We start from the raw sequence: 25,874 nt of genomic DNA on the forward strand, positions 1-25,874 counted from the left end.
GCAAACTTGTTCTAAGCGGTTTATTCGTCACTCCTGTTGGGAGATTACTGGACATAAAACAAGAATTAAACAAATTTGAGACCTAAGCACTGTGTGGTATGGCAGTCACACAGCTCATTCACAATAAGCAACAAATAGAGACCAGTTCTTAAAAAAAAAAAAAGGCTCATTGGCATTCCCAATTGAAGTTTACTGTCAAACTAAACATTAAATTAGGAGAATTACACAAAAAATATAACATGTCTTAGCCTTTAGTCTACTGGTAAATGCTAATTCTAACACATAATGGACAACTCACATACTGTATAACCACAATCCAAATAACTTTCATTGATTACATTATGTAAGAGTTCATGATTTACATGGTGTAGTGTGGAGGGCCTAAGTGCAGTGAAGCATTAAGTTTCGGACTCAAAAACAAAACAAAAAGGAAAACAGTAGAATAATCACAAACGCTAAATTAATAACGAAGTAAAAAATCAATAAAAACGAATGAAAGCAACATGCAAACAAGCGGAAATGACTCACCATGACTGTGAATATGGCATAACCTGTGAGCCATGACAGCAACAGAGCAGGGAAATCAATACAATACAATACAAACAAATTGATGACACAATTAAGTACACTTTGACAAGACATGAATGGCTAGAGGGAGCTGATTGCATACAAGGAACAGGGCTGACAAGAACAGATGGAGATGAAATCCTAGCGAGTAGACAAGACATAACATGAAACAAAACTCGTTATGTTCTAAATAATGCAAAAGTATACAAACACCAATCATGACATTTAGACAATATCACAGTATTCACAACCATATAGCCTTTATTATCTGTAAGGAGCTAACAGAGACGATATTGTTCAGATGTCCATGTAGTGTACTGTACAGTTTACCTGTCTGTCTTCTACTGCCCCCTTGTGGCGAATGTGGAGAGTAGCACAGTCGCCATGCTTTTACACATAAACAATTTTGTTGTTTTCCTAACGCACTCGATGGTTAGCAATGCTTTTTGAGCCAATTGGGCTACTTTTACCCAAGATTTGGTTATTTCAACCCAACAGTTTGGGTTGATAATTTAATTTGGGCCATCTGAAAAGCTGAGGTTGGTCGCCATTTTTGTGCAGTAATTGTAATATAACACCCCCCCCCCCCCCCCCCCCCCCAAAAAAAAAAGGGGGGGGGGATGGGGGATGGGTTGCGGGGCTGGGGGTCTCAGTAGGGAACACTGCTAATTTGGTCACGGGGATCAGAGTTCAAGTCCTGGATGGATGGATGACCCACTCGCAAAAGTTGGGCAGGTTGCATCAGGAGGGCCATCTCACGTGGAAACAAACTGCCAACCATATCCTGTGAGTGACTAAGCTGCCTGTGGCGATACCTGTCAGGTAAAAGTTGCCACTTGTTCGTCTTCTTAGGAAATAATGATTCTAAAACTGTTTTATTATATAATATATATATATATATATATATATATATATATATATATATATATATATATATATATATATATATATATATATATATATATATATGTATGTGTATATATATATATATATATATATATATATATATATATATATATGTATATATATATTTTTTTTAACCACAGAAACCTGTGGTAACCCAATCATCAACGATAGGCTATATGCTATTCTTCCATCCATCCATCCATCCATTTTTTTGACTGCTTATTCCTCACAAGGGTCGTGGGGGGTGCTCGAGCCTATCTCAGTTGGCTCTGGGCAGTAGGCGGGGGACACCCTGGACTGGTTGCCAGCCAATTGCAGGGCACACAGAGACAAACAACCATCCACACTCACAAGCACACTTAGGGACAATATGGAGCGCCCAATCAACCTACCATGCATGTCTTTGTGGAATGTGGGAGGAGACCAGAGTACCCGGAGAAGACCCACGCAGGCACGGGGAGAACATGCAAATTCCACCCAGGAAGGCTGGAGCCTGGACTCGAACCTGAGTCCTCAGAACTGGGAGGCGGACGTGCTAACCACTCGAGCACCGTGCCGCCCATGTGCTATTCTTGTCATTAAAAAAAAAAAATGTATTCCAATTTTTTTTTTTTTTTTTGCAGACAGGATGGGCTCATGGCATTTCCTTTCATTTTCCAAAAATAAGTAACTAAATAAATAAATCAGCCAGTGCTTGGCGTGACGGTGCTACAGCTTCACTCCGATGTTACTTGTGTGGCCTGAGTGTGAAGTATGAGCTTGTTCAGCATATGAAGCCTCGCGCACCGCCACCGTGATCAGATGTGAGCATGGAAGGCGAGTGCGCAAAAGTGCCAAACGCAAAGTAGGTCCAAGTTACTCCTCGCATGCGGTTCACGTCTGACGGCCAGCGAGCGAGCGAAAGAGAGAGGAGCGATGGCACCGAGGAGGATGGAAACCAAACCGCTCATCTTGTGTGTGAAGATCCTGCTACTCCTCTACTCCTTCGTCTTCTGGGTGAGACGCATTTTCAACATGAGCGTTTGTTGTTTTCATCTTGAGCTGAAAGTTTGAAAGATATTTTTGTGGATCACTGGTCAAGTTTTCGCCGAGGAAGTGTGTGTGTGGCGGTGTTGTTTCTGATGGTTTGCATGACGATCCATGCTGTTCATTAAAAAGCTGAGGTCAGAGTTCAACATGGAATCATCTGAGGAATGAACAGGGTGAAGCAATCTCACCCACTTGGTAATGAAAACGGTGTCAAAACACAGGCGTGTCCAAGCTTTGTCTTCCAAGGGTAGACAGTAAAACAGTGGAAGGATGCACGGACCACTTGGACATTTTCCATCTTTAATTTCTCAAACATGTTAAAAATCAAACAGTGTAGGTAGGTGAAGAGAAGCTAAGCAATGATTTAGTGGTGTAACTGTTAAAATGCAGAATGGTGAAGAAAAACAAAACAAAAAAACATCGAGGGAAAGTCCATTGTACTTACAAAAGCTGAAATATTTCTAGCCTTGTTTGTTTCAATTTTGATGATTATGGCAGAAATACACACAAAAAAATACAAAAATAAATACGGAAAATTATTTACAAAAATATGTTCTTATGCACCTCCAAAACACCTATTTCTACCCATCTCAGGGGGCGGCCATTTTGCCACCTGCTGTCAACTGAAAATGACATCACAGTGCCGAAGGGCTCAGGTAATGATCGTCATGGCTCCCCTGTTGTTTCGGTTTGGTCATGTGACGTTCACAAGATGAGCTCTTTAATCAAAAACAGCCCTTCAACTTTACTAGTTCACTTTCCATATTAAATAGCATCTTTTCAGTTATCTCCATAACAATGTAAATTAGTGTCATCTGCCAATAGGATATTTTGGTTTTGATCTGATAATTCACAGCTATTGTTTCTGAATAGATCGAACGATAATGGCTCTAACAAAGAACTCTGGGGTACTCCACGTGAAACTAGGGAAAATTGTGATGTTGTTGTTCAACTTATTGTTGATGCCTGTAACTATAATTCCATGTCTTTGCAGTCTTGTAATCATGAAGCCATTCCGCGTCTACTTCGATGCATGTACGAGCCCTTTTCCCACCTCTGTTGACAGGTGACAGGTGTGGTCCTTCTGGTAGTGGGTTTGTGGTGGAAGTTCATGTTGAGTCCCTACACGCTGTTGATCTCCAGCGCACCGTCCAACGCTCCCTTCGCCCTCATCGGCACCGGCGTCGCCATCGTGCTGTTCGGCCTGTTCGGCTGCTTCGCCACATGCAGGGGCCACCCTTGGATGCTCAAACTGGTGAACGATTGCTTCAATGTGGTTTTAGTCACAGATTACGAAAACCAAGGATCTAGTGTAAACATGGCACCTCAAAACATTGCCTGATTGCATGTCTGACCCCAACAGTATGCCGCCTTTCTGGCTTTGATCTTCCTGATCGAGCTCATCGCTGGAATCTCAGGCTTCATCTTTCGCCACGAGGTTCAAACTCGACCACCGAAACCAGACTTTCATTTGATATGCCAGTTTTGTTGTGAAATTTTAAACTGAGTGTTTGTGTGTTCAGATCAAAGGCACCTTCCTCACTACGTACAGCGATGCTGTGCTGAGATACGACGGACGAAGCGACAGCAGTGTGGCTGTGGACGATGTCCAACGCAAAGTCAGTGTCTCACTGCTTTTTCTCTCTGACTTACTTTAATTCTTAGTGCATTATTAGTGTGTTGATACCAACATTTATGCATTTGCGAAGTCAATTTAGGTGCTGACTTTATGGATTATGTTATTTCATGCAAACAGTACTTTGCACAGTTGCTTGCTTTCATCGACTGCGAATAACAGATATGTATTATTTACTTACATGTAAGTATTATACGACGTGTTAGGCTCACCTGTTGCCTACTTTTTTATGCTTACATATTTTTCGGTACTGTTTCACAACTTGGTTCAGTTAACGTCCAACCTCAAATGGATTGGTTGACTTATTGTTTGTAACTGACTGAGTAACCCAGGGGTGTCCAAACTTTTTCATTTGAAGGCCACATACAGAAAATCAGAAGGACGCAAGGGCCACATAATGTTATGAAGAGAAATTGTGTTTAGTCCTAAAAATTGTACAAATAATTTTTTTGTGCTTTTGCATATTTAGAAAAATGCTACAGTATATATAAGCCGATTTATTTGTAATATGGTAGTAGGGTTATTATAGTTTTGGAATTTTTCATTTTAGTTAGTTTTTATTAGTTTTCAGGGTGGTTCTGTTAGTTTTTATTAGTTTAGTTCTTTAAAAAATGCTTGGTTTTAGTTTAGTCTGTTAGTTTCAGTATTAGTATTAGTTTTATTTTTATTTTTTCAAAGTGTATTACTTGTGCGCAATATTTAAAAAACACCATGGGAGCATCTGAAGGTGCTTTTCTATTGGCTGCTGCTAGATGCCGTCACTTCTGTGTGACATACTTTCAAACGTCATTATTCCGGTTTATATCAAAATAAATCTACTAAAAATCACATTTAAAATCATCACCAAAGGCTCATGCATTAAATTAATTACTAAAGACTAAAATGAAGGACATGCTCGCTATAATTATAGTTAGTTTTAGTTATTTTATTTTATTATTATAATTAATTTTTTTTTTTTTAAAGCATTTTCGTTTTTATTTTATTTCGGTAACAATATTGTTTTTTGAATTTTAGTTTTAGTTTTTTCATTGGTTTTAACTAAAATAACCTTTAATGCCACCTGTTTTTCGTTACCCTCCCTTCTTACTTTGACCATCTCCAATGGGGTATGCAAAATTTGCTTGGCAAGAATTTCTAAAACTTGTATATAAATATAGCCCCTTTAAAATAGTAACAGGTCTTAAAATTAGAAAAACTTGCCAAAGGATTTCATCAAATGTGCTTATTACGAGCAAGAAATTTTGTTATATCAGAAAAGTTTACTTAAAATAAGTGGTATCTTTTCATTATAGCGATTTTTGGTTCTAATTTGAGGAATGACAACTTAGTTGGGATCTTTACATGGTAAATAAAGCTTACATTAGGACATATTTTCTTGAAACAGAACATTTGGTTCCAATCCTTAATGCTTCGTGTCAAGCAAGGAGGAAATGGGTCCCATTTTTACAGTCTTAAGTATGACCCAGCTAGGTTATTACACCCACAGCCTTCCAGTGTCAGGGTAGACACTCTACCACTGATAAAATGTTTCATGATATAAGAGTAATTGTGAGTAGTGCAGTTGTGATTCAGCAGCCAGACACATTCTGTTGTTGCATGGCTATGCCAATAATGTGAAATGTGCTTGAAAACAAAAATAGCTGTGTTCAAACTTTAAATGGCATGTTATTCCCTAATTTCTCAATTGAGAAGTTGTTTTATTGATTTTCCTCTTAAAATAAGAAAAAAAAAAATCTTGCTCTTCGGCTGGTCATTTCATGCAAACCATTGTGCAGACCATTATTTGAGCTTGTTATGAGTATTTTTTTTTTCTTAATATTAGCCTTAATGTCTTATGAATTAAAATATATTTAGATTTTCTAATCAAAATTTTAATTTAATTTAATTTAATTTGAGATTTTCTAATACAAAAATAATTTTTCAAGATTAGTTTTTTTAAATAAGAAAAAAAAAAGTCTTGCTCTTCTATTGGTCATTTCATACAAACCATTGTGCAAAACATTATTTGATGTTATGAGTATTTTTTCTTAATATTAGCTGCAATGTATTACGAACAAAAATGTATTTTTCCCTTAATTTGAGATTTTCTAATGCAAATTTAAATTAAATTAATTTGAGATTTTCTTATTAAAAAATAATTTTTCAAGATTATTATTTTTTTTAATTAGGAAAAAAAAGTCTTCTGTTGGTCATTTCATACAAACCATTATTTGAGCTTGTTATGTTAATTTGAGATTTTCTAACGCAAAATTAAATTAAATTAAATTAAATTTAATTCAATTCAATTTAATTTAATTTAAATTAAGATTTTCTAATACAAAATAAATTTTCACATTTTTTTTCTTGTTGGGCAACAACAACAAAAAGAAAAAGAAAAAAAAAAGGAAAAAAAATATTTTGAAACGTGTTTTTTTTTGTTCACTTATTTAAATATCTTATTTTGCAACATACATGTCGTTTTGCTTTGTCATCTCTGTGCAGTTGCAATGTTGCGGTGTTCATAACTATACCAGCTGGTTCGCCAGCGACTACTTCCCAACCGGGGGAATCCCAATCAGCTGCTGTGTTACTTTCGCTGACTGCAACGAGGCAGACTTGAAGAATGCCACTCTGGCAGCTGGCAAAGTCCACAAGGAGGTGATGAGTGATGATGTCACAGGTTCATCATTGTGATATGATGAAATCACTAAATTGGCCCGAATGAACAAATGTGTGTGTGCAGGGTTGTTACGAGCTGGTGACGTCTTTCATCAAGAGCAACATGGGAATCATCGCTGGGGTCACCTTCGGGATCGCCTTCTCCCAGGTGCTCATCCGTCGTTCACAGTAGAATTGCAACATGCGAAACAAACACAGTGACGCCTTGAGATATGAGTTCAATTCATTCAGTGATCAAAATTGTATCTCAAATCATTTCCCACTCAAATGCTAGTAACCATTAACAACCAACATTGTCCACGCCCCAGCTCATCGGCATGTCGTTGGCCTGCTGCCTGGCTCACTTCATCAACGCTAACCAGTACGAGATGGTCTGAAGAAGGAACGAGTTTCAACCTGGAAACCTGTGGAATCGCACGCTACAATAGATGAGGTCATAGATGCTTGTTTCCCATTTACTTTAGTTAACAAGCTGATTGTGACTGCTTTACAAAAGACAAAAAGTATCTTGAATGCTAATCTGAAAGTCCATATTAATTTGAAAGTCATTCACCATTTTGGTGTCTAATATGTACTGTTTATTAATTCATAATTTGTTTTTATTTAACTGTGAGCTCTGGTTCAGATATGTCTCAAACAACTGTGGAGCCTACCTTTGCACTCCGGCTCAAGGGACATTTTAAAACTGGCCTGAATCCACTGGAGCGCTGGCCGATTTGCAAACTGACTACTGTCACATCAAATAAGGAGCAATATAGTTTATTACTATATCCAAGAATGGAGGGTATTATTTAAATTAAAAAAAAAAAAAAAAAAGACTTAATTTGGTGTACAACGTCGGCTTGCAGCGGACTTGGGTACAGCCGACTCAGAACGTTCCATTGATAGGATGTCTCTCAAACTCTGCTCTGCAGAACTTAAACTGGTACTTGCTGTCAATAAAGTATTGTTTGTTTATCTCATCCAGTTTGTATCAGAACAACACAACAACAATCCTGGATCAGACTCACTGAGGTTCATTTTGTAGAGTTGTGAAGTAGCAGCTCACTAACTCAGTTGAACCTAATGGCGGGACAAAGCAATTTGCCACCCTAAGCAGGATTTCTGATAGTTGCAGAAGTTAGGTTTACATTTTACAAGAATTGTTTTTCTTGTGTGCTTTGCTTTCATTTCATTGTTGATAACTGGTTCTGATGATGCAGACCAATCTGAGTCGTACTCAGTACCTTATGAGATCAAATTTATATTCACATTCTTACTGATGAAATCTGCATTTAGAGCATCTTCCACACTTTTTTTTTTTTGGTCACACTCACTCACACAAATCGCATATTCCACACTTATTTTATACTTATTTGGTACAACCGGACATCACACAGTGGTATTTTCTCTGTAGAGGAAGAAAATAACGTGGAAGGTATGGTGTGGAGAAGTCACCTTACTGTAAGTGTGGCAACGCAAGATGGCCGCCGTTGGCTTCACTTTTCGCTACAGCATGAGCAGCCCAGTTTATTTATTACGTACGTGCTGTATCAGCCTGCGAAACCACCTGAGAGTCTGACCGTAATTTTGTTTTTTTTTGTTTTTTTTTCTTAAGCTTTGATCCAGGACAGCATACTAGCGTTTTCATTTCATTTTCTTAACTAAAGAGCTATGGTTTTACAGGCGTATGGGTCGGCTAGCATCGGACTAGGTAGCATCACGTTTACAGCCAGCGACTTGAATGACGTATGCGCGCTTCTCTTAAGTTGAGTTGAGTTCCCTCGCTAAGCACAGATTTATGTGAATACTGGATTATGTGCTTCGTTGTACATCTCATTTTTTCTTCTTCTCTCAATTGATGACACGTATTTAAAACAGCTAAAGTGCAATGCTGTTACCTTCTGGCTTAGAGAGCGTGCATGTAGTCTTGAGATTTTGAGAAACTGTGTGGGGGCCACTGACCTGTGTAGTTTTTAGTTACAACAACAAAAGCACATGAACACAACTCGGTCGTAATAAGGAGTTTCTGATAGTCTTGGTATAATCACAATCAACAATGTTGGAAAAAATAATCATCTTCAAGATGTATTTCACCTCTTCATTTTTCTATACAAACATTTACAGTATTCTCACTTCATTCTACATCTAGAGTCACGAAGCAGACAATAATGTACTTGTCAAGAACTTTCACAAACTAGCAATCATTCGTCCAACAGGAAATGCAATATGAGGGCACATACAATGGCAAAAAAAGCCATATAATATATGTATATATTGCATTCTAAATCTACTCTTTCCATTTCAATGATATTTACCGGTGAAATGTTTATCCACAGCCTTGATACTGGGGAGCAGTGTACTATTACACACGTTGGCATTTCTGTACACAACGCGTAGTCTGACAAAGGTTTCCTGGGAGGAGCAAGATGGCGGCCAAGCGACTTCCAGATTCTTGGCCTAGCGGCCATCCAGTCATATATATAGGTCAGTGGTGGGGGCGGTATTATGTAAATTAAATGAATTGTACTTTTGAATGGCTAGCTCACAGACCCATACCAGGAAGTAGATTATAAAAAAAAATGTAGTTGGTTATTTAATTTTACACTTGATAATTGGCGCTCCAGAGTGTTTGAGACACTTGATGTTTAACTACAAGCAACTGTTCTTCTTACTGTTCATAAAGTAGCAATTTTATTCAATGGTATGATGAAGCTCGACTCAACTTGTGAACTGCAAAGCTTGTCTCCTCTTCTTCCTCTGTTTAGTCTTCAGTTTGTTTTCCAACATCATCATCCCATCATCTCTTGCTGCATGTTTGAACGCGTGCAGCTACTTATCTTCTAAATAGCATTAGTAAGCTAATTTTAGCACACCGCAGGTGTCCTGATTTAGGCAGGACAGTCCTAATTTTCAGTAATGTGTCCTGCACAACCATAAGCAGGACACTGGTTTGGCCTCCTTTTTAAAGAAAATGAGCCACGGTTGAGTTTACGTGACCCAACATCATTCCTCGCAGTCTTCTTTGACAGCAGCAAAAAGGCAGCGCTAGTAAAAATGCCAATACGCCGGACATCTTTTAATATTGCGCACAATTTCCTGGCCAAAAGCAGTCGAGACTCATTTCACAGTTTCTGCACGTTTTGCCGGTCTGATGTGAACATGAGCAGTCAGGGCAAATCAGTCATAGAACGTTACACGGGGAAGAAGCATAAAAGCAAGAGGTGAGCAGCAGGTGCATCATCTGAGACATTTTTTCCTTGTTATTTGCTTTTCAAAATAAGTTGTTTTTGTGGCACCTTGCACTTTTACAGAAGCATGTCACTGCTTAGTGGATTAAAAACATGGTACTGTAAACTAAATAAATTGTCAAAAAGAAGTTTGACTTTTTATTGATTTTTTTTTTTACCATTTAGTTACACAAACATGATCTATAAACCATGCAAAACTTTGAGTTATGAAAATACACTGCGAATCTGATGTACAGTGTTCCTTCGTTTTCCGCTGGGATTAGGTCCAAAAAATGCCCGCAATAAATGAAATCTACAAAGTAGTTATAGCTTTATGTTTTACATTTATTATAAATGTTTTAAGACTCTAAAAACGCCTCATCACACAGCTTATACACTTTTCTCATCGAGGCGTTTACAATTTTTCACATTTCTCTCATTTAAACATACTCAATGTTCAAACCATCATCATAAACGTTCTAAAATAAATACACAAAAATAAAAAAATGCATGTAAAATTTCACACACAAAAAAAAAAAATCTGCAAAACCACGAGGCCGTGAAAAGTGAACTACGTTATAGCGAGGGAACACTTTTTAATTTTTAAAAATATGTTCTCCTTTTTTGACCTTATGGAAATGGCCACCCTTGCCATAATGCAGTCTTGACTCCCGGGCCGTCCTGGCAGTAATCAATGAGTGTGGTGGTTGTTTTGAGCACTTCATCAATGGATTCAACATTACTCTTACAGTGTTAGAAATAAGCACAAAAAGCAAATGTCTGACAGAGCTTTCGAGAACATCGCTGGATTCGAAGGTACTTTTACCAATTGGAAGTTGAAGAGATACACAAGACAGATAGAGACCTTAACATTGTCAAATTTAAAATGTTTTCTAATTATCTTTAGAGCAGGCGTTATGGGAGAATGATCAACACAATGATCACACATTTGGGAGTTAGCAATTAGCACCACACAAAGTTAGCATTTTAGCAAGCTAGCAACCAATCTTAATTTTAATATTGCAGCTGTACAATGAGATGAAATTAATTCCAGCAGTATTAAGATTGGTCATCTATTGAAAATCTGTCAGTTTTTCATGACTGTACATAGGAACACCAGCCTCCCAGTGTCGACATGTCTTGATTAATGTCTTTATCAAGTCCCCCACTGACCATGTCACTGCGACTGGATGTATGGGAATTTCCAAGGATGTTGCATTGCACTCTTGACCCCCTCCATTGAGTGTGGATTTGTGTTTCAGGGCACTATCACCCTGGTGGAGCTCCAGTAGGTGGCCTGCTGTGGCGTGAACACTTGGATGTGACATGTAGGGCATGACTGCTTCCTCCATAGCCATTCCTCTATACACTGAAAGACAGAATAAAAACAAACGTCAGTTTAACCAAAGAACAGCGAAAACACTCACATCATGTCAAGAACCGCAGGAAACATTTATTTTTCCTTTTGGTTTTGTCAGATAGGAAGTGGCAATAATGTCTTTGCTGGGTGATTACCTCTTGATGGAATGTGTGTGTGCACTGCAGCTCGCGGACACCGCCCGATCCTTGATTCAGGTCGTTATGGCAGATCAGACACATCCTGTCTGCATCGCTCTACAATACACACAAACACATTTCTTTCTTTCGTTCTTTCTTTCTTTCTTTCTTTCTTTCTTTCTTTCTTTTTTTCTTTCTTTCTTTCTTTCTTTTAACTATAAAATGACTAAACAGAAAATTCAATTTTGAATCGCTACTGCCACCTGTTGATGAAAAATGAAACAGCACACATCCTTCTACACGTAGGCCTACACGTAGCACACATGACGTCACATCCACAAAAAGAGGGCGGGAAATTATTTATTTATTTATCCCTAAAGAGATTCCACCTTCATGCTTCACTGTAGCTGTGGGATTGGTGATTAACAGTGTTGTGTTTAGGCCAAATTTAAAAAACAAAACAAAACGGTTCAGCCTTGGTTTTATCAGATCAGAACACATTTTCCAACATGTTATGGGCCAATAAAATCAAAGTTGATCTTTTTGGACATAATTCCAAAAGCTATTCTAGGTTACTTACAACCTTGTAAGCTGTCACCCACCAAAGACATGATCTTGCGTCTCCTGAACTGGCCCTTTCTCTCAGGCGTAATGGCCTCCGGGATTGTATGTATGAGAGAGGATCTTCGCTCGGTGGCAGACGCACAGGCGGCGCCATCCTGCTGCGATGGCAGCAGGCGGCGAGAGGAGGAACGCCGCAGCAGAGTCTTGACGGTCACGGGAGCCCGGGTGCAAGAGTGGAGACGAGCAAGCTGCATGGCCGTGAGAGTTGCCTGCACACACCAATTAAGTTGCAATTATTCGCAGGAAACAACTGGAAACAGCCACTAACCAGAGAGTACTAAAAGTGCTGGCAGTTGGTATATATGTGTATATATATATATATATATATATATATATATTAGGGCTGGGAATATTTGACTGTCTCACGATTTGATTCGATTACGATTTTTGGGTCTACGATTCGATTCAGAATCAATTTTCGAGTATTTCGATTCAAACGATTTTCGATTCAAAATTATTTGATTGACAAATGATTTCTGCTTCAATTTACAGATATGTAAAAAATTGTCATGATCTGCTCCAGTCTGCTTTGCAAGACAAAATGACAAATGGGGACATTAAAGTGTCTTTTTTTCTTTTTTTGTTTAAACATTTATTAATTTTGTATTGTAAGTGCCTTTTTCCACAAAAACAGCATGTGGGCTACAACTGCCTTTTCCCCTTCTTCATTTCTAATTTAAATAAAATAGATTTTTGGATAATAATATCGATTCGATTCGATAATAAATGAGAATCTCGATTCTTTTATGAATCGATTTTTTTTTTTTGGCACACCCCTAATATATATATATATATATATATATATATATATATATATATATATATATATATATATATATATATATATATATATATATATATATATATATATATATATATATATATATATATATATATATATATGCTACCTGTTTTGACAGACAGAAAAAAATCCTTCAGGATTTAATAGTAAAAAGTATATATATTTGCTTTAAAATTCTGCTTAAAAAGAGAGTACAAATAAAAAAGTCGCCTGAAAAATAAATTATCAATTAAAGTAGGCCTACAGGTAAATGAAAAAAAAAAAATCTAATGAAGAAATTCAAACCGGCTGCATATTACCGGACACGGTAACGATGATCTGCGTTTCGTTTGAAGACGTGCTGCTGACTCCAAACTGATTCTGTTTTCAGCTCTTTCTTCTCCCTCCTCATCTTGCTCTTCATCACTTGTCTTCTGCTGCTCGCCACCTCTGTACCGTTGCATCCAGGCATTGAAGATCTTGGCATCCTCCTCCTCGTCCTCCTCTTCCTCTTCAACTTCCTCCTCTGAAATCACAGGGTTCTGGTCTGCAAAGACCTCACCTTCGTCTTCAGAATCCATTCAATTAAGCAAGGTTCTGGTCAGCTAACCTGGGGATAATTAACAGGCCAGCATTCAGGTACTAATGGACATGCTGTAAAAGGTCAAATTGGCTATTATAAACTAATAAAATGCTAGCCTTTATCAATGTGCTGCCTCTGCTTCACTCTCTTTGCTTGAGTTGCGCTCGCCAAAAGCCTGGTAATCCATTTAGGCAAAGATGGATAATGCTGGTTTAGTGCATCTGTGTCAAAGTAGCCCACAGGTGAGAAAGGAGTGGAGTTTGGTTCGCCACATACATACAAAACCCAATGAAGTTCACATTAAGCCATCCTGTACAATCTATATTCAATTAAATACCCTACAAAGACAAGATATTTAATGTTCACACTGATTTTTTTTAATTTTATTTTATTTTATTATTTTAGCAAATATTAATTTATTTGGAATTTAGGTCCAATTTAATGAGGGCATATGAGATTTGTGATTAAGTAAACAGTGAGTCAACTAGTCAGTATATTGAGACGAAATCAAAATTATTTCAGTGCTGTATTTTTTGTTAGATGGGGTGTTCTGATATTTTCCTTGTGTAAAAGGGTACTTTAGCTCAATAACGATTGTGAAAAACTGCCTACTGTACCGTCTGCACGTCAAGGGAGCAAAAAAAAAAAAAAAAAAAAAAAAGGAAGAAAGAAAGACATTTTGGAATTTGATGGTAAGAAGTGGGGAAATCCTCTGCTGACCATAACTTAGGATAAGAAACATTTTGGAACGTTCCGATTGGCTGGTTGGCCGTTGTCATGGTGATGTGGCCGTGCGTTTGGCCGGATGTGTATCACAAGCAGTTTTAAACTTCCGGTGTGATGCCAGTGAGGTCTGATGTTGGACCGTAAATGAATGCTGCTATTTTATCAGGATTATAATTCACTTGGATTTCCAGTCTGTGACGTAAAGGCAAAATGGGTTCGTGTTGTTGCATTTTATTTTTTGTTGTATTACATAGGAGAGCGTCATTTTTCAGCGTAAACAGCTAGCTAGCTAGCTAGCTAACCAGCTAGCACACACTCTCCTTTTGCGAGTACATACTGTAATCAAATTCCATGAAACGAGCAAACAAAACATCAGTACTTAAAAGTTTGGTTGTTCTTCCATTCAGTTAGGTAGATGTACAAATAATTTTATTTAAGAAATAATGTCTCATTTTTGCACGTTTCGTCCTTTGTTTCTTTGTTCTTCCCAACACGTTAACTATGATGTGCCTCGTGTTATACCGTCGTCATTTTTGGAAAACAAGGAAAAAGCACAACAAATTAACCAAAAAAGAAGAGTTCAGTTGCCTCCATTCAATCTTTTCGATTACCATGACTTGGGAGAGTTAAACAAGACAGAAACAAGAACGGCAATGTTTTGTAAGTAAATTGATATCAAGTAGTATTTAGTACTAGTAGTAAGGCCAAAAAAGAGACAGAAAGGTAATATATATTGTATATCAGGATTTGCTCTATTTCAAAGTGAAGCCAGAGGATGCTCAACATAATTTTTGGAGAGGAAAGACGAAGGCAGCCTGATTAAAACAGCCAGATTTCATACACATAGAGTGTACCTCGACTTAATAAGTGCCAACAGTTACGAATTTTATGAGTTGCCAATTGAGCAATGCTGTATTTATTATGTATTTATGTATTTTTATTTGTGCTGCAAGCCAAAACATGGCTACAGACCTCAAGTGAAGTGGAAAAAACAAATTGTGCACTTAAGATTCTGTAATGCATGTGGACAAGGACATCTATTTATTTGGCATGAATGCTTACTTATGACACAAATAAATAATGGAGTCAAAAGTTGGCGGTGGTTAAGTATCAAGCAGAATATTTGCGTAACGGAGTAAAAGTGCTGTTTGTTCTTAACAAAAACACTCAAGTTAAAGTCAAATCAAACTACTACTAATACTATTTACCTCTGAATATAATTATATTTTTCCAATTATCATTCCATTATAAATTGTACTGGTGCTCTCACTCCGCAGCCTTTCCACTCTCCTTCTCCTCGCTGCGACTCCTCGTCCCTCCTCTGCGTCTGCTGACGGCGACAATGTGGCAGGTGGCACAGCAGCACAGCGTCAAGAATTATGGGATTCTGGAAGAGTTTGTGTCTCTGATAACAGAGGCAGTGCCCCAGTTACTGACAGAAAAGCAGAGGAGCCTGCTGCTGCTTGCGCTGAGGGCCAAGGTGCAATCTTTGTCCTATTTGAGTGTCTTTTCTTTTCAACCGAAAGCATTAGTTGTGATTTTTTTGTTTGTTTGTTTCCCACCACAATAAAATCCCGTGTGTAAATGTAAAAATCATTGTAGTTTAAAAAAAGTATAAGCATCAAATTTTTGTCATTTACCACAGGTGAGCCTTTATGATGCTGAACCGCAGACTGACCACCAAGACAGGATTCACTCCAGTTCCATGGCACCAGTGAGAGACGCACAGACATTATTTTCATCATTTAGTTTCATTTAATTCAGGTTTCATCATTTTCACATACCGTACTTAAATTAAAACAAAAAAAAACCCTGCTGCAATCAATTGAAACAGGTTCTGTCACTCACTGATCTATTTAAAATCTATTCTTCTGTTTTTCTTTTTTTTTTCCATCAAATGTTTGTTGTGAAAATTAGCCAACGTATTGTGTTCTAACACCCAAGAAACATTTTGGGATTTTAATCTTTCTGTCTGCCTTTCTGCATCACCATAACCACAACAACCAAGGCAGATATCCTTTGTGAAAAAAAAATAATAGGAGCAACTAGCAGGCATCTGAGATGTAGCAAGTTATCCATTAAATCACTTGACTTGTAGTAGTCTGGCCAAATATCTAATTTAACACAGTGCATGTAAACTGGGCTTCATACAAGTGTGGAAAAAATGTGCAGAGGCCAATGTGATATTATAAGTAACATAACATGATAAATTTATGCATGTGTATAAACATAGTCGTAGTGAAGTTGGCATGATTAAACTGTGTTTACTTTTGTGTTTTATGTTTCACAGCCCAGTGCAGGATCACAGATTGTTGACTGTGAAGCTGTTTTATCGACACTTACTGAGAAAGCAAGTCCAATTGATAGACAGTGCCTCTTGCAGGTCAGTGGAACAGCAACAAGAAGATACCACAGCACAAGATTAGCCTGTCCTTTCATGCTGCTTTTTTTCTTTGCTTTTTTTTTTTTAAGGATGTGTTCAACCAGACGTTTGACGAGGCTCTCCAGACTCTTCTGGCTGACATCCTGGCCAGGCTGGAACAGCTTTTTCCAGTCCCTGACTTTAAACAGGTACACTCCAATTTCTGGAATTATCAAAAAAGTGTATTGTCGAGATGTGACTGTAGATGTAAAGCCATGATACCAATTTCTGTGAAGTATGAAAGACAATAATGCAATTTATGTAGAAAAATCGGTTGTAAATGTGGAAGGAGGTAAATGCACCCGTTTTTTTCAGACTGCATCATGGCTCAGTGCTGCCCCCGCTGGCCTGGCTGACTGTTTCAGTCTGGCTGACAGGGAGGAGCTGAAAGTACTACTGAGTAATCAGAGCTGTCAGTTGGGTCAAGTCACTCCCGCAGGTAGGAATAATCCACCTGGCTATGCGTCTTGTTTGTTTGAAGCCAACATTTGGGCAAACATTTTATTTATTTATTTATTTTAGTTGATTGTGACACAGAGAACATCCTCCACTCTGCTTGGTCCCACCCTCTCATCACAAAGCTGACCAATCCTGAGCCTTCTCACCTCAGTGTACAAGACCAATCGGATTCCCACACTGACACGGGTAGTACCGCCCTGGATATGGATGTGGAGGTAGTCGTGATATTGGAAGATGAAAATAAGGAAGAGGAGACTGAGACTGACCAAATGCCATCACCAGCTGAACCCATCCCCAACCTCAGGTCAACGGTGGATTCAGTCTCTCCTGTGAATTTGGAGGCGGACGGGTGAGGTCTTTTCCCGCCTGATGTCATCCATGCCATACTTAATGTGTTTTACCAATCGCTGTTTTCAACTAGAGTGGACGACTCGGGCTCAAGCCAATCAGGAAATGTGACAGATCAGCCGCCCTCTGACGCTACATACAGTATTGCTCCGCATTCTCAGCGATTGGCTCACAAATGTCCGCAGTGTGGAAAATTTTTCATCTACCGCTCTCATGTGAGTGTTTGTCTCCGCACTGTCACAACTAGGGGTGTGCTCAAAAAATCGATACAGCAATACATCGTTGCGGTCCTCATTATAATACACGTATCGATACGCAGGCATCAGAATCGATATTGCTCAGGAATTTTAATGGGTGCTTGCGCAGGAACAGCAGCCTCTGAAGTTTCAATCATGCAGTAGGAATAGGAAGCAGGGGCGGGGAGCAGAAGAGACACGGGTTGTGCAGCTTGCATTGTACTTAACAAGCAGCGTCTGAAGTTAATTGCCTTCAATTAGTCCACTTGTCGCATGAGTGGAGGGGAGTGGGCTAGCAGACGAAAGGAACATGAGTGCCTTGGGTGTTTAGTTTGCATTGTAGCCTACTTATTTAAAAAAAAAAAAAAAAAAAAAAAGTGTATGTGTGAAGTCTTTTTTAAAATTAACCCACCAGTGATTGGATACCGTCTTGCTAAGAAAAATTAAAACAGAGGAAGAATATCAACATTTATTTACTGATAAACTTTACTTGACATGGTACATTTTTCTAAATGTACCAGTTTTTCTATATTTTGTTTAAAAATAAAATAAAAGCTGTTATTATTTCCCCAAATATTTCAAATCAGCACATTTAAGAGCTGTAATTTTAATTCTTCGATATGCCTATTTATAAAGTTTCCCGGTGTGTCTGTGAAAGCTGCTCCTTGCTCTGCAGTGTGTCCACACCAGGCATGCCGCTTGGTGGTAAACCAGAAGAGCGGCTAACAAATTTTTTTTTGCCGTCCAGCATAATTTTGGTAGTAAGGCATTTTTTTTTCGCCAAAAAAAAATAAAAAAAATGACCATGTATAGTAAGGCTTTTTTTTCCCGCCCAAAAAATTAGCATGTATAGTATGGTGTATTTTTTCCTTAAAAAAAAAACAACCATGTATAGTAGGTCGTTTTTTTTTTTTTCGCCCAACCCCCCACCCAAAAAAAAGACCATGTATAGAAGGTATTTTTTTTTTTTTCCCACCCCAAAATAGAACCATGTATAAAGCGTTTTTATTCTCCAAAAAATGACCATGTATAGTAACGTGCCCCCCCCCCCCCCCCCCCTTCAAAGAAACGACCATGTATAGGTGTTTTTTTTTCACCCAAAAGATGACCATGTATAACATATGACTGTTATAATAAAAATGCAAGTAAATTAATGTAAATTATGGGGATATGTATCGCCTTTTGAAGATCATGTATTGGGATACATATGTGTCGTGATACGTATCGTATTGTGACCTCTGACCCTGTATCGTGATACGTATTGTATTGTGAGGTGGTTGACAATACCCAGCCCTCGTCACAACCAAAACTACATCCAAGAACAACAAGCTCAGGTGGTATCGTGATACCTCATCGTCAAAAATTAAATGACACCGCATGATTCCAGTACTGTTACTTTTGTGTTATTTCATTGATTATATATTTTTTAGATTAATCTGTTGGCAACGGCATCAGCCTAAAAAAAAAAATCCATATCAGTCAGATGAGAGTCCTGAAAGTGCTAATGAGCTGTTTGTCTGCAGGTGATAGGTCACCTGCGTACCAGCAAGTCGTGTGGCTCGGCCGTAGCCGCGACTCTAAAAGAGCGCCAGGCTGAAGCGCATGCTGATGATGAGGCACTTTCCACTTCAGAAAACCAACGTAAAAACCTCCGCTCCATCAGAAACCACATGTGTTTCCAGTGCGACAATATCTTGGGCACCAAAGCCGAGCTGCTGGCGCACCAGCGCAGCCACCGTGCCCGGCCCGTCTTTCGATGCGGCCAGTGTGACAAAGAGTTCCTTCACCTGGCCAGCTTAACCAATCACAAGCGGACACACCGCGACAGCAACGGGTATATCTGCGACCAGTGCGGCAAAGAGTGCAAGTCGGACAAAGAGAGGGACGCCCACCGCTTGCAGCACCGGCCTCACCTCACCTGCACCGAGTGCTCGGAGACGTTCAGCTCGCAGGCGCGGCTGCTGCGACATCTTCAGACTCACACGTTGGAGGGTGCCGAGATGCGCTATCGTTGCCGGTTCTGCGAGGAATCCTTCTCAGGTAACGGAGATAGAGGTGGCAAAAATATCATGCCCGCAAAGTGGTTTAACCCGGCCCGCGAGATGATTTTGTAAAGTAAAAAATAATTTGTAATGTCGGACCAATTAATCGGCTGGCCACAATCAAAACATATAAATTTATAATTTCACAAGCAGTCCTCAGATGAGCAATCAAATTCATTATTTTACACACAACTTAAAGGAAGGCTCCTTTAATTTTACATGTATGGCTTGATCGGCAGTAAATAGTTAGTTTAGCTACGAAAAATGCATAAGAGCTGAAGAATACACCCTTATATTGATTTATTTAACTTTTCTTCAACATAGAAGTACTTCCGTGTTGGAACGCCCCCGAGTGGTGACGTAACAAGTGTGTATACTCGCTTGGCGAACAGTAGTTCACGCAGACATAACAACGAGGAGGACACAAACTGTCACTTATGCCTTTGTGTATTGCAAAATTTTGCAAGGCGTCGGCAAGGAAAAACCCGCGAGACCCCCCTTAAAAAAAAAAAAACAAAAAAAATAAAATAAAATAAAATAAAATAAATAAAACCGACTTGAGTAGACAATGGTTTGTTTGCTAAGTGCTGTCAACCTCCCGAAGGACAAGCAGGCGTGCGCGCAGCGAACATTTCAGGCATGAGGACGAAGAAAATATGTTACAATTTGAGATGGGGTACGCCACACGCCTAATACTAAAGCCCAACGCAGTACCGAGTATCTTTAAAGAACCAGACGTGGGAAATAATCAAGCCGATGGAGGATCTCTGGCGGCTACTTCCGCAACTGCTAGCAACACGGAGCCTTCACTCTCACAACAGCCGGCACAAATCGAGGTCTCCCTACGGCCACTGAAAGATCTCGGAGAAGCGAAGCAAATTTAAAGCGAAAGGTAGGCATGTTTCGTTATTATACTGCACGGACTGTTTTATTTCATAATTCATTTGAGTGTGAACATCGTCAAGTACGGGGACGAGGACGTTATGTTTTATTAGCTCGTAAGTTGTTTATACTTCACAAATTGACCATGTTCATAATCTTATTTTACCAAAAAATTTATAGAATGTGGATTAGTGTCATTATCATGTGTCGTGTGCGACGTACTACATTTGTGTTCTGTCCCGCTGTTCTTCCTGTGGTAGCCAGCCTAGGTAACGGCGTCTCGCATTTCCTTACTTCATTCTGTCTATAAATAAACACGGTTAATACACAACCTTCTTGCAACCTTTCGTTTACATCATCGGGACGCTACGCAAAAAAAGAAAAGAAAAAAAACAGCTAGGGGAGGTTGGGCGCTGTAACGATGATACATTTAATTTTACTATTTTTTCTTTTTCCTGAAATAGTTCGTCAGTTCCACACGTTTTGCATTGCTCGTGCTGTGTGTCACTTTACCTGTTGGATATTGGCAGTTGAGATTGTCCGCAAGGAACCGATCCTCGAGTTCTTTCCTTTCCAGCCAGCACACATTCATTAGCGGATTGTCCATTCCTGTGCAGCTCCCGCACGAGCACCACTCACCCCCCGCCTGATTCACTCGTTCGTTAAAGTTTATTTTGTGCCCGAAAAGACCATCTGGCGCCACAACTTTCACATCCAAGGCAGACTTTCCTTCGGTAGTGTTATTTTGTCGTGTTGGCTCGAAGCGATAAGGTTTAATCCTTCCGGGTTTGACGCTAGATGCACGGCTGCGTTGCATAGTGCTTCCATAGTGTAGCGTTTACACACTAGTGACGTAAACATCCGGGTTATTTAGTCACGTGTAACAAACATGCCGGCGTTCGATTCATTTTAACATCGGTTTAAAAGTTATTAAATGTACATAAAAAAATAATCACGTCACCAAATTAATTATTGAAAAAGTAGCAACTTTTTGCTGCTAAAAATGGATCAATAAGTAAAGTGTTCCTTTAAAGTTATGGTTTATTTATTTATTCTTAAATCATAGACCAACATAAACACGTTAAATACAACACAAATGAATTACTGGTAACACAATAGATATGACAAGGATTAACATCAACTCATTTGCTCCCAAAAATGTATAAATACGTTCTATTTTAAATATTAAGTGTTCCAAAGACATATTTATACGTTTTTATTTTTTGTTTTTTTTTAATGATAGTGCATACAGAAGGCTTTGATGCAGCCTCTGAACTTAAGAGAACTGTTGAAGCAATGGTAGTTATTACAAAAACGGCCAGCAGGTGGCAGCAGAGTATAAGAGATCAACCAGGGCCATGTTGCAACAAGCTCTTGTTGTCAGTGTTTTCGCCAGGAATGTAAGTAATGATGAAACTTAGCTATTTTCTAATGCTAATTGCTGCAAACAAACAGATAGAAATATACTTTTTTTTCCTGATGAAAGAAGAGACTCTAATCTTTCTTTTGGTAGGTTCCATGTTTTTATAACAATAGAACACACTATTCTGTGGACTTTGCAAAATTCAGTCAAAATCCAGGAAAACAGCCAGGAGTGAAGGGGGTTGCTTCAGTGAAAATGGTGGCGAGTGAATGCTTTAACTGCGCCACACAATGCATTCTGGGAACAATATATATGTAAAATAGGTAGATTTAACACGTCCAGAACATAGACGGGCAAAGTGTTGCCGCGTTACATTTGTATTCATGTTATTTTTTTGGATCAGTATGATTACAGTTGAGCTCTGTAATTTAGGGCTAGCCCACAAATAGCCAAAATCTGCGTATAATTGATGGCAAAAATTATATACCATTATTTTACCTATCCGGCCCACTTGGTAATATATTTTTCTCCATCTGGCCCCTGAGCTAATATGAGTTTGACACCCCTGCTCTAGGGGAAGTCAACCCAAACATTTTCTGTGCAATAATATATTCTGTGCGCCAACACAGTGTTCTAAAAAATATTGTGTTTGTAGAATATTCAAAATCCACCCATCATTATCAATCTTAAGGGACGGCCATTTTGTCACTTGCTGTCAACTGAAAGTGACATCACAGTTACTCAAGGGCTCAGGTAATGACCAATCACGGCTCAGCATCAGAAAACAGGCGAGCCGTGATTGGTTGTTTTTCTTAAAACAGATAAGCTGTGATTGATTGTTACCTGAGCCCTTGAGCAACTGTGGTGTCATTGACAGATGACAGCAAGTGACAAGATGGCCACCCCCTGAGATGGATGAAGATGGAAGGATTTTGCTGCTTAACTCATATTCCACAAACGCAATATTAATCAGAATACGGTTTTTACAATAGTGGGGGCACATACCGCATATTGTAAAGAATTTTTTTTGGGTTGACTTCCGCTTTAATTAGAAGTACAGATACTTGTGTAAAAAAACACTGGTAAAAGTAGCAGTACAGTGGTGTCTTGAGATAACAGTTCAATACTGACTTGTGGTTAGGGCTGGGGGAAAAAGTCGACCAAGTCAAATAAATTGACTGAAAATGTCTGCCTCGAAGTTGCGCCGGAACTGTGAACTGCTGTCCATTTTTCTATACGGATTTTTTTGCAGACACATACACGCAGACAGGCAGTTATTGAGTTCATTGTAACCAAGAGGTTTGTACTCATAGACTATTGTTGAAGCATCGTCACTAAGTAACTTCTAAAACACTTCTGCATAATATAGATATAATGACGTATGTGTGAAATAAATGGTAGTTAGTTTGTTTACCTTTTAATGGCAGTCGCTCGCACGTCAGTGCTAATCGTGATTGCTAACCGTTTAGTATAGGCTAGTTTTGTTTGTGTTTAATAATGCTCATACACAATACTACAATAGATAAGAACTACTGTAATTAGCAGTTACCAGCATATCCACTTAATTCAACTCATGTTGATATAATGATGTGTGAACAAAATGGTGGTCAGTGTTTGTTTACAAAATGGTAATTGGTAGTACTAATGCTAATTGTGATTGCTAACAATTTAACATAGGCCCATTTTGTTGGTGTTTGAATAATGTATATGTACAGAAGATAAATAACGAGTAGTTATTTCCACTCATTTTAACTCACGTTAAGCCTTAGTGGATTAAAATAATAATTAGAAGGCGAAGAATAAAATTATGGTGTTGGGAGTGGGATGGAATAATCGATAGGATAATCGATTTTTTTTGTGTGCAAATTTACTATTTATTGAAAAGCAGATTCACTTATCTCACATTCAATTAGAAAATACACAGTATAATCAAATCAATTTTAAAAATATTTCATAGTGTCATAGTCAGCCCTAATTGTAGTGCTTTGTGTATATTTTTAGGTAGGACTCAAGGCTTGGGAACAAATGTCCGATTTCATTAATTCCGAACAGTCGACATCAAAACTTGCCTCCGTGCACGATGTCATTTGTTTATCTTCTCTAATTCTCCGCAGGTGTGACTCAGCTTCGCATCCACCAGCGCTCCCACACGCCCCTCTCGTTCCAGTGCGACAAGTGCGACAAGATGTACGCAACGCTCACCGGCCTTCAGGCCCACCAAGTGACTCACAACGCAGACAGTCGCCTCCTGTGTCCTCAGTGCGGCAAATGCTTCAAGACCCGCGACGGTCTGGAGGGTCACCTGAGGACGCACAGCGGCGAGCGGCCGTATCGCTGCACCTTCTGTTCCAAAGATTTCACTGCGCTCGCCGGGCTCAATGTGCACGTGCGCCAGCATACCGGGGAGCGGCCGTATGTGTGCACCGTTTGCGGCAAGGGCTGGCCGTCCGGTGGCGACCTGCAGAAACACATGAGGGTTCACACAGGTGAGCGGCCGTACGTCTGCGAGGAATGTGGGAAGTCTTTCTCTCTCTCCGGCCACCTGAATGAACATCGCCGCATCCACACAGGTACGTTCAACTGCTCTGCACTCTTAAGATTAGATGTTTCGTGTCTCAGATTGAAATATGGCTGATTGGTGTTTATGAAATGCTTGTCATCCAGGCGAGAAGCCCTTCTCCTGTCCTGAATGTGGAAAATGCTTACGGAGGAAGTTCGACCTGACGAAACACTTGATGTGTCACAGCAACACTCGTCCGTATGCCTGCGTCTACTGTCCCAAGAGTTACACTCGCAGGACTCACCTTACCAGACACCTGTTGACACACGGGCCAGCAGACGGCAAAGCGATGACACCTGAGGAAGTTTGACACTTTTTTTTAAAATTTATTTTATTATTATTTTATTTACTTCAGCATCTTTGAATGATGTGCAGCCTTTTTTTTTTTTTTTTGGAATGACTTAAAAGTGTATCAAGTGTCTGACACAAAAGAAAACACAGAATGCCTAAAAGCAACATTTTTGGCAGCACTATGTCATAGCTATTTATGGAAGAAGTTCTGAAGTAATTGTGGTTTTATTAAGAAAAACATTTGAAAAATGTCTCGCTCACCTCTTAAATTCAGCACTAATGAGCTTTCTTTTTTATTTTAATTTTATGTATTTTATTTTTTGTCATTAATTTATCGGTCCAAGAAAATTTGCTCCGCATTTAAAATCAACAGGAAACTGTTGATTACTTTTTTCCATGGCCGTATATTTTATTTTATTCTTTTTTTTAAAGTTTAGTTTTCATAATTATTTAATCAGTTTGTAAAATAAAAAGCAACTAGTTTGTAAAATCTGTCATTTACGTAGAGATCTTTTCAACCCAAAACATCTTTGCCAATCGGCTTCCATGTTAAAAATGGGGTCTCTCGTCAATCACTTCACATAACGTGTTGTGGAACTTTCAGCATGTCATCCATTGGAATTTAAAGTCAAAGTTGTTTCTGTCTGTATCTCATTTAAAGGCACAATAATTCATTTTATACATTGGCATGAAATAGCCATTTAGAAGCAACAACTAGGACTGCCATCATGGGGCCTCCCACCTCACTCTCCATTATTTCAGCCCCCCCCATCCTCCCCATAAAACACACTGCCAAATATCACCCATCTTGATGATCCAAAATAGCATGTTCATTCGGAAATAAAACTATTAGAAAAATATCTTTCATGTATTTTGTTTCACTTTGTGACATTGTTGAGGGATAGCCAAAACATACATTTATGCTTGAAAGCAAGCCTTAGTTTGGAATATCCTGCATCTAGAGGTTATTGGGATACAAGCCACACTAGCAGCTTTACTTATTTGATCTCAATAAGGCTCACACTTGAAACTAATGATCAAACCTGTCTGAGATT

General features: G+C 38.9%; 3 protein-coding genes across 3 annotated transcripts; 2 read left to right on the forward strand and 1 right to left on the reverse strand.

Annotated features, from left to right (window-relative positions):
• Nucleotides 1-2,388: 2,388 nt before the first annotated feature.
• LOC144015065 (tetraspanin-7-like) lies at nucleotides 2,389-7,713 on the forward strand. Its single transcript, XM_077515382.1, has 7 exons — nucleotides 2,389-2,469; nucleotides 3,569-3,757; nucleotides 3,866-3,940; nucleotides 4,026-4,121; nucleotides 6,620-6,775; nucleotides 6,861-6,944; nucleotides 7,105-7,713. The coding sequence occupies exons 1-7, from the start codon at nucleotides 2,389-2,391 to the stop codon at nucleotides 7,171-7,173; spliced, it is 750 nt and encodes a 249-aa protein (XP_077371508.1). The 3' UTR covers nucleotides 7,174-7,713.
• Nucleotides 7,714-10,172: 2,459 nt separating this feature from the next.
• Nucleotides 10,173-13,687, reverse strand: LOC144015066 (uncharacterized). The gene is made up of 4 exons (XM_077515383.1): nucleotides 13,228-13,687; nucleotides 12,105-12,335; nucleotides 11,521-11,619; nucleotides 10,173-11,374 (listed from the first exon to the last, which is right to left on the reverse strand). The coding sequence occupies exons 1-4, from the start codon at nucleotides 13,486-13,488 to the stop codon at nucleotides 11,264-11,266; spliced, it is 702 nt and encodes a 233-aa protein (XP_077371509.1). The 5' UTR covers nucleotides 13,489-13,687; the 3' UTR covers nucleotides 10,173-11,263.
• A 620-nt stretch (nucleotides 13,688-14,307) lies between these two features.
• On the forward strand, nucleotides 14,308-25,671 carry LOC144014409 (uncharacterized). The gene is made up of 11 exons (XM_077514248.1): nucleotides 14,308-14,430; nucleotides 15,494-15,696; nucleotides 15,862-15,930; nucleotides 16,507-16,599; nucleotides 16,689-16,787; nucleotides 16,954-17,077; nucleotides 17,161-17,446; nucleotides 17,519-17,660; nucleotides 19,205-19,721; nucleotides 24,083-24,538; nucleotides 24,633-25,671. Exons 1-11 carry the CDS (start codon nucleotides 14,427-14,429, stop codon nucleotides 24,836-24,838), a joined length of 2,199 nt encoding a protein of 732 aa, XP_077370374.1. The 5' UTR covers nucleotides 14,308-14,426; the 3' UTR covers nucleotides 24,839-25,671.
• Nucleotides 25,672-25,874: the final 203 nt, after the last annotated feature.

Source organism: Festucalex cinctus, chromosome 2, assembly GCF_051991245.1.
Source record: "Festucalex cinctus isolate MCC-2025b chromosome 2, RoL_Fcin_1.0, whole genome shotgun sequence".
Taxonomy (NCBI): domain Eukaryota; kingdom Metazoa; phylum Chordata; class Actinopteri; order Syngnathiformes; family Syngnathidae; genus Festucalex; species Festucalex cinctus.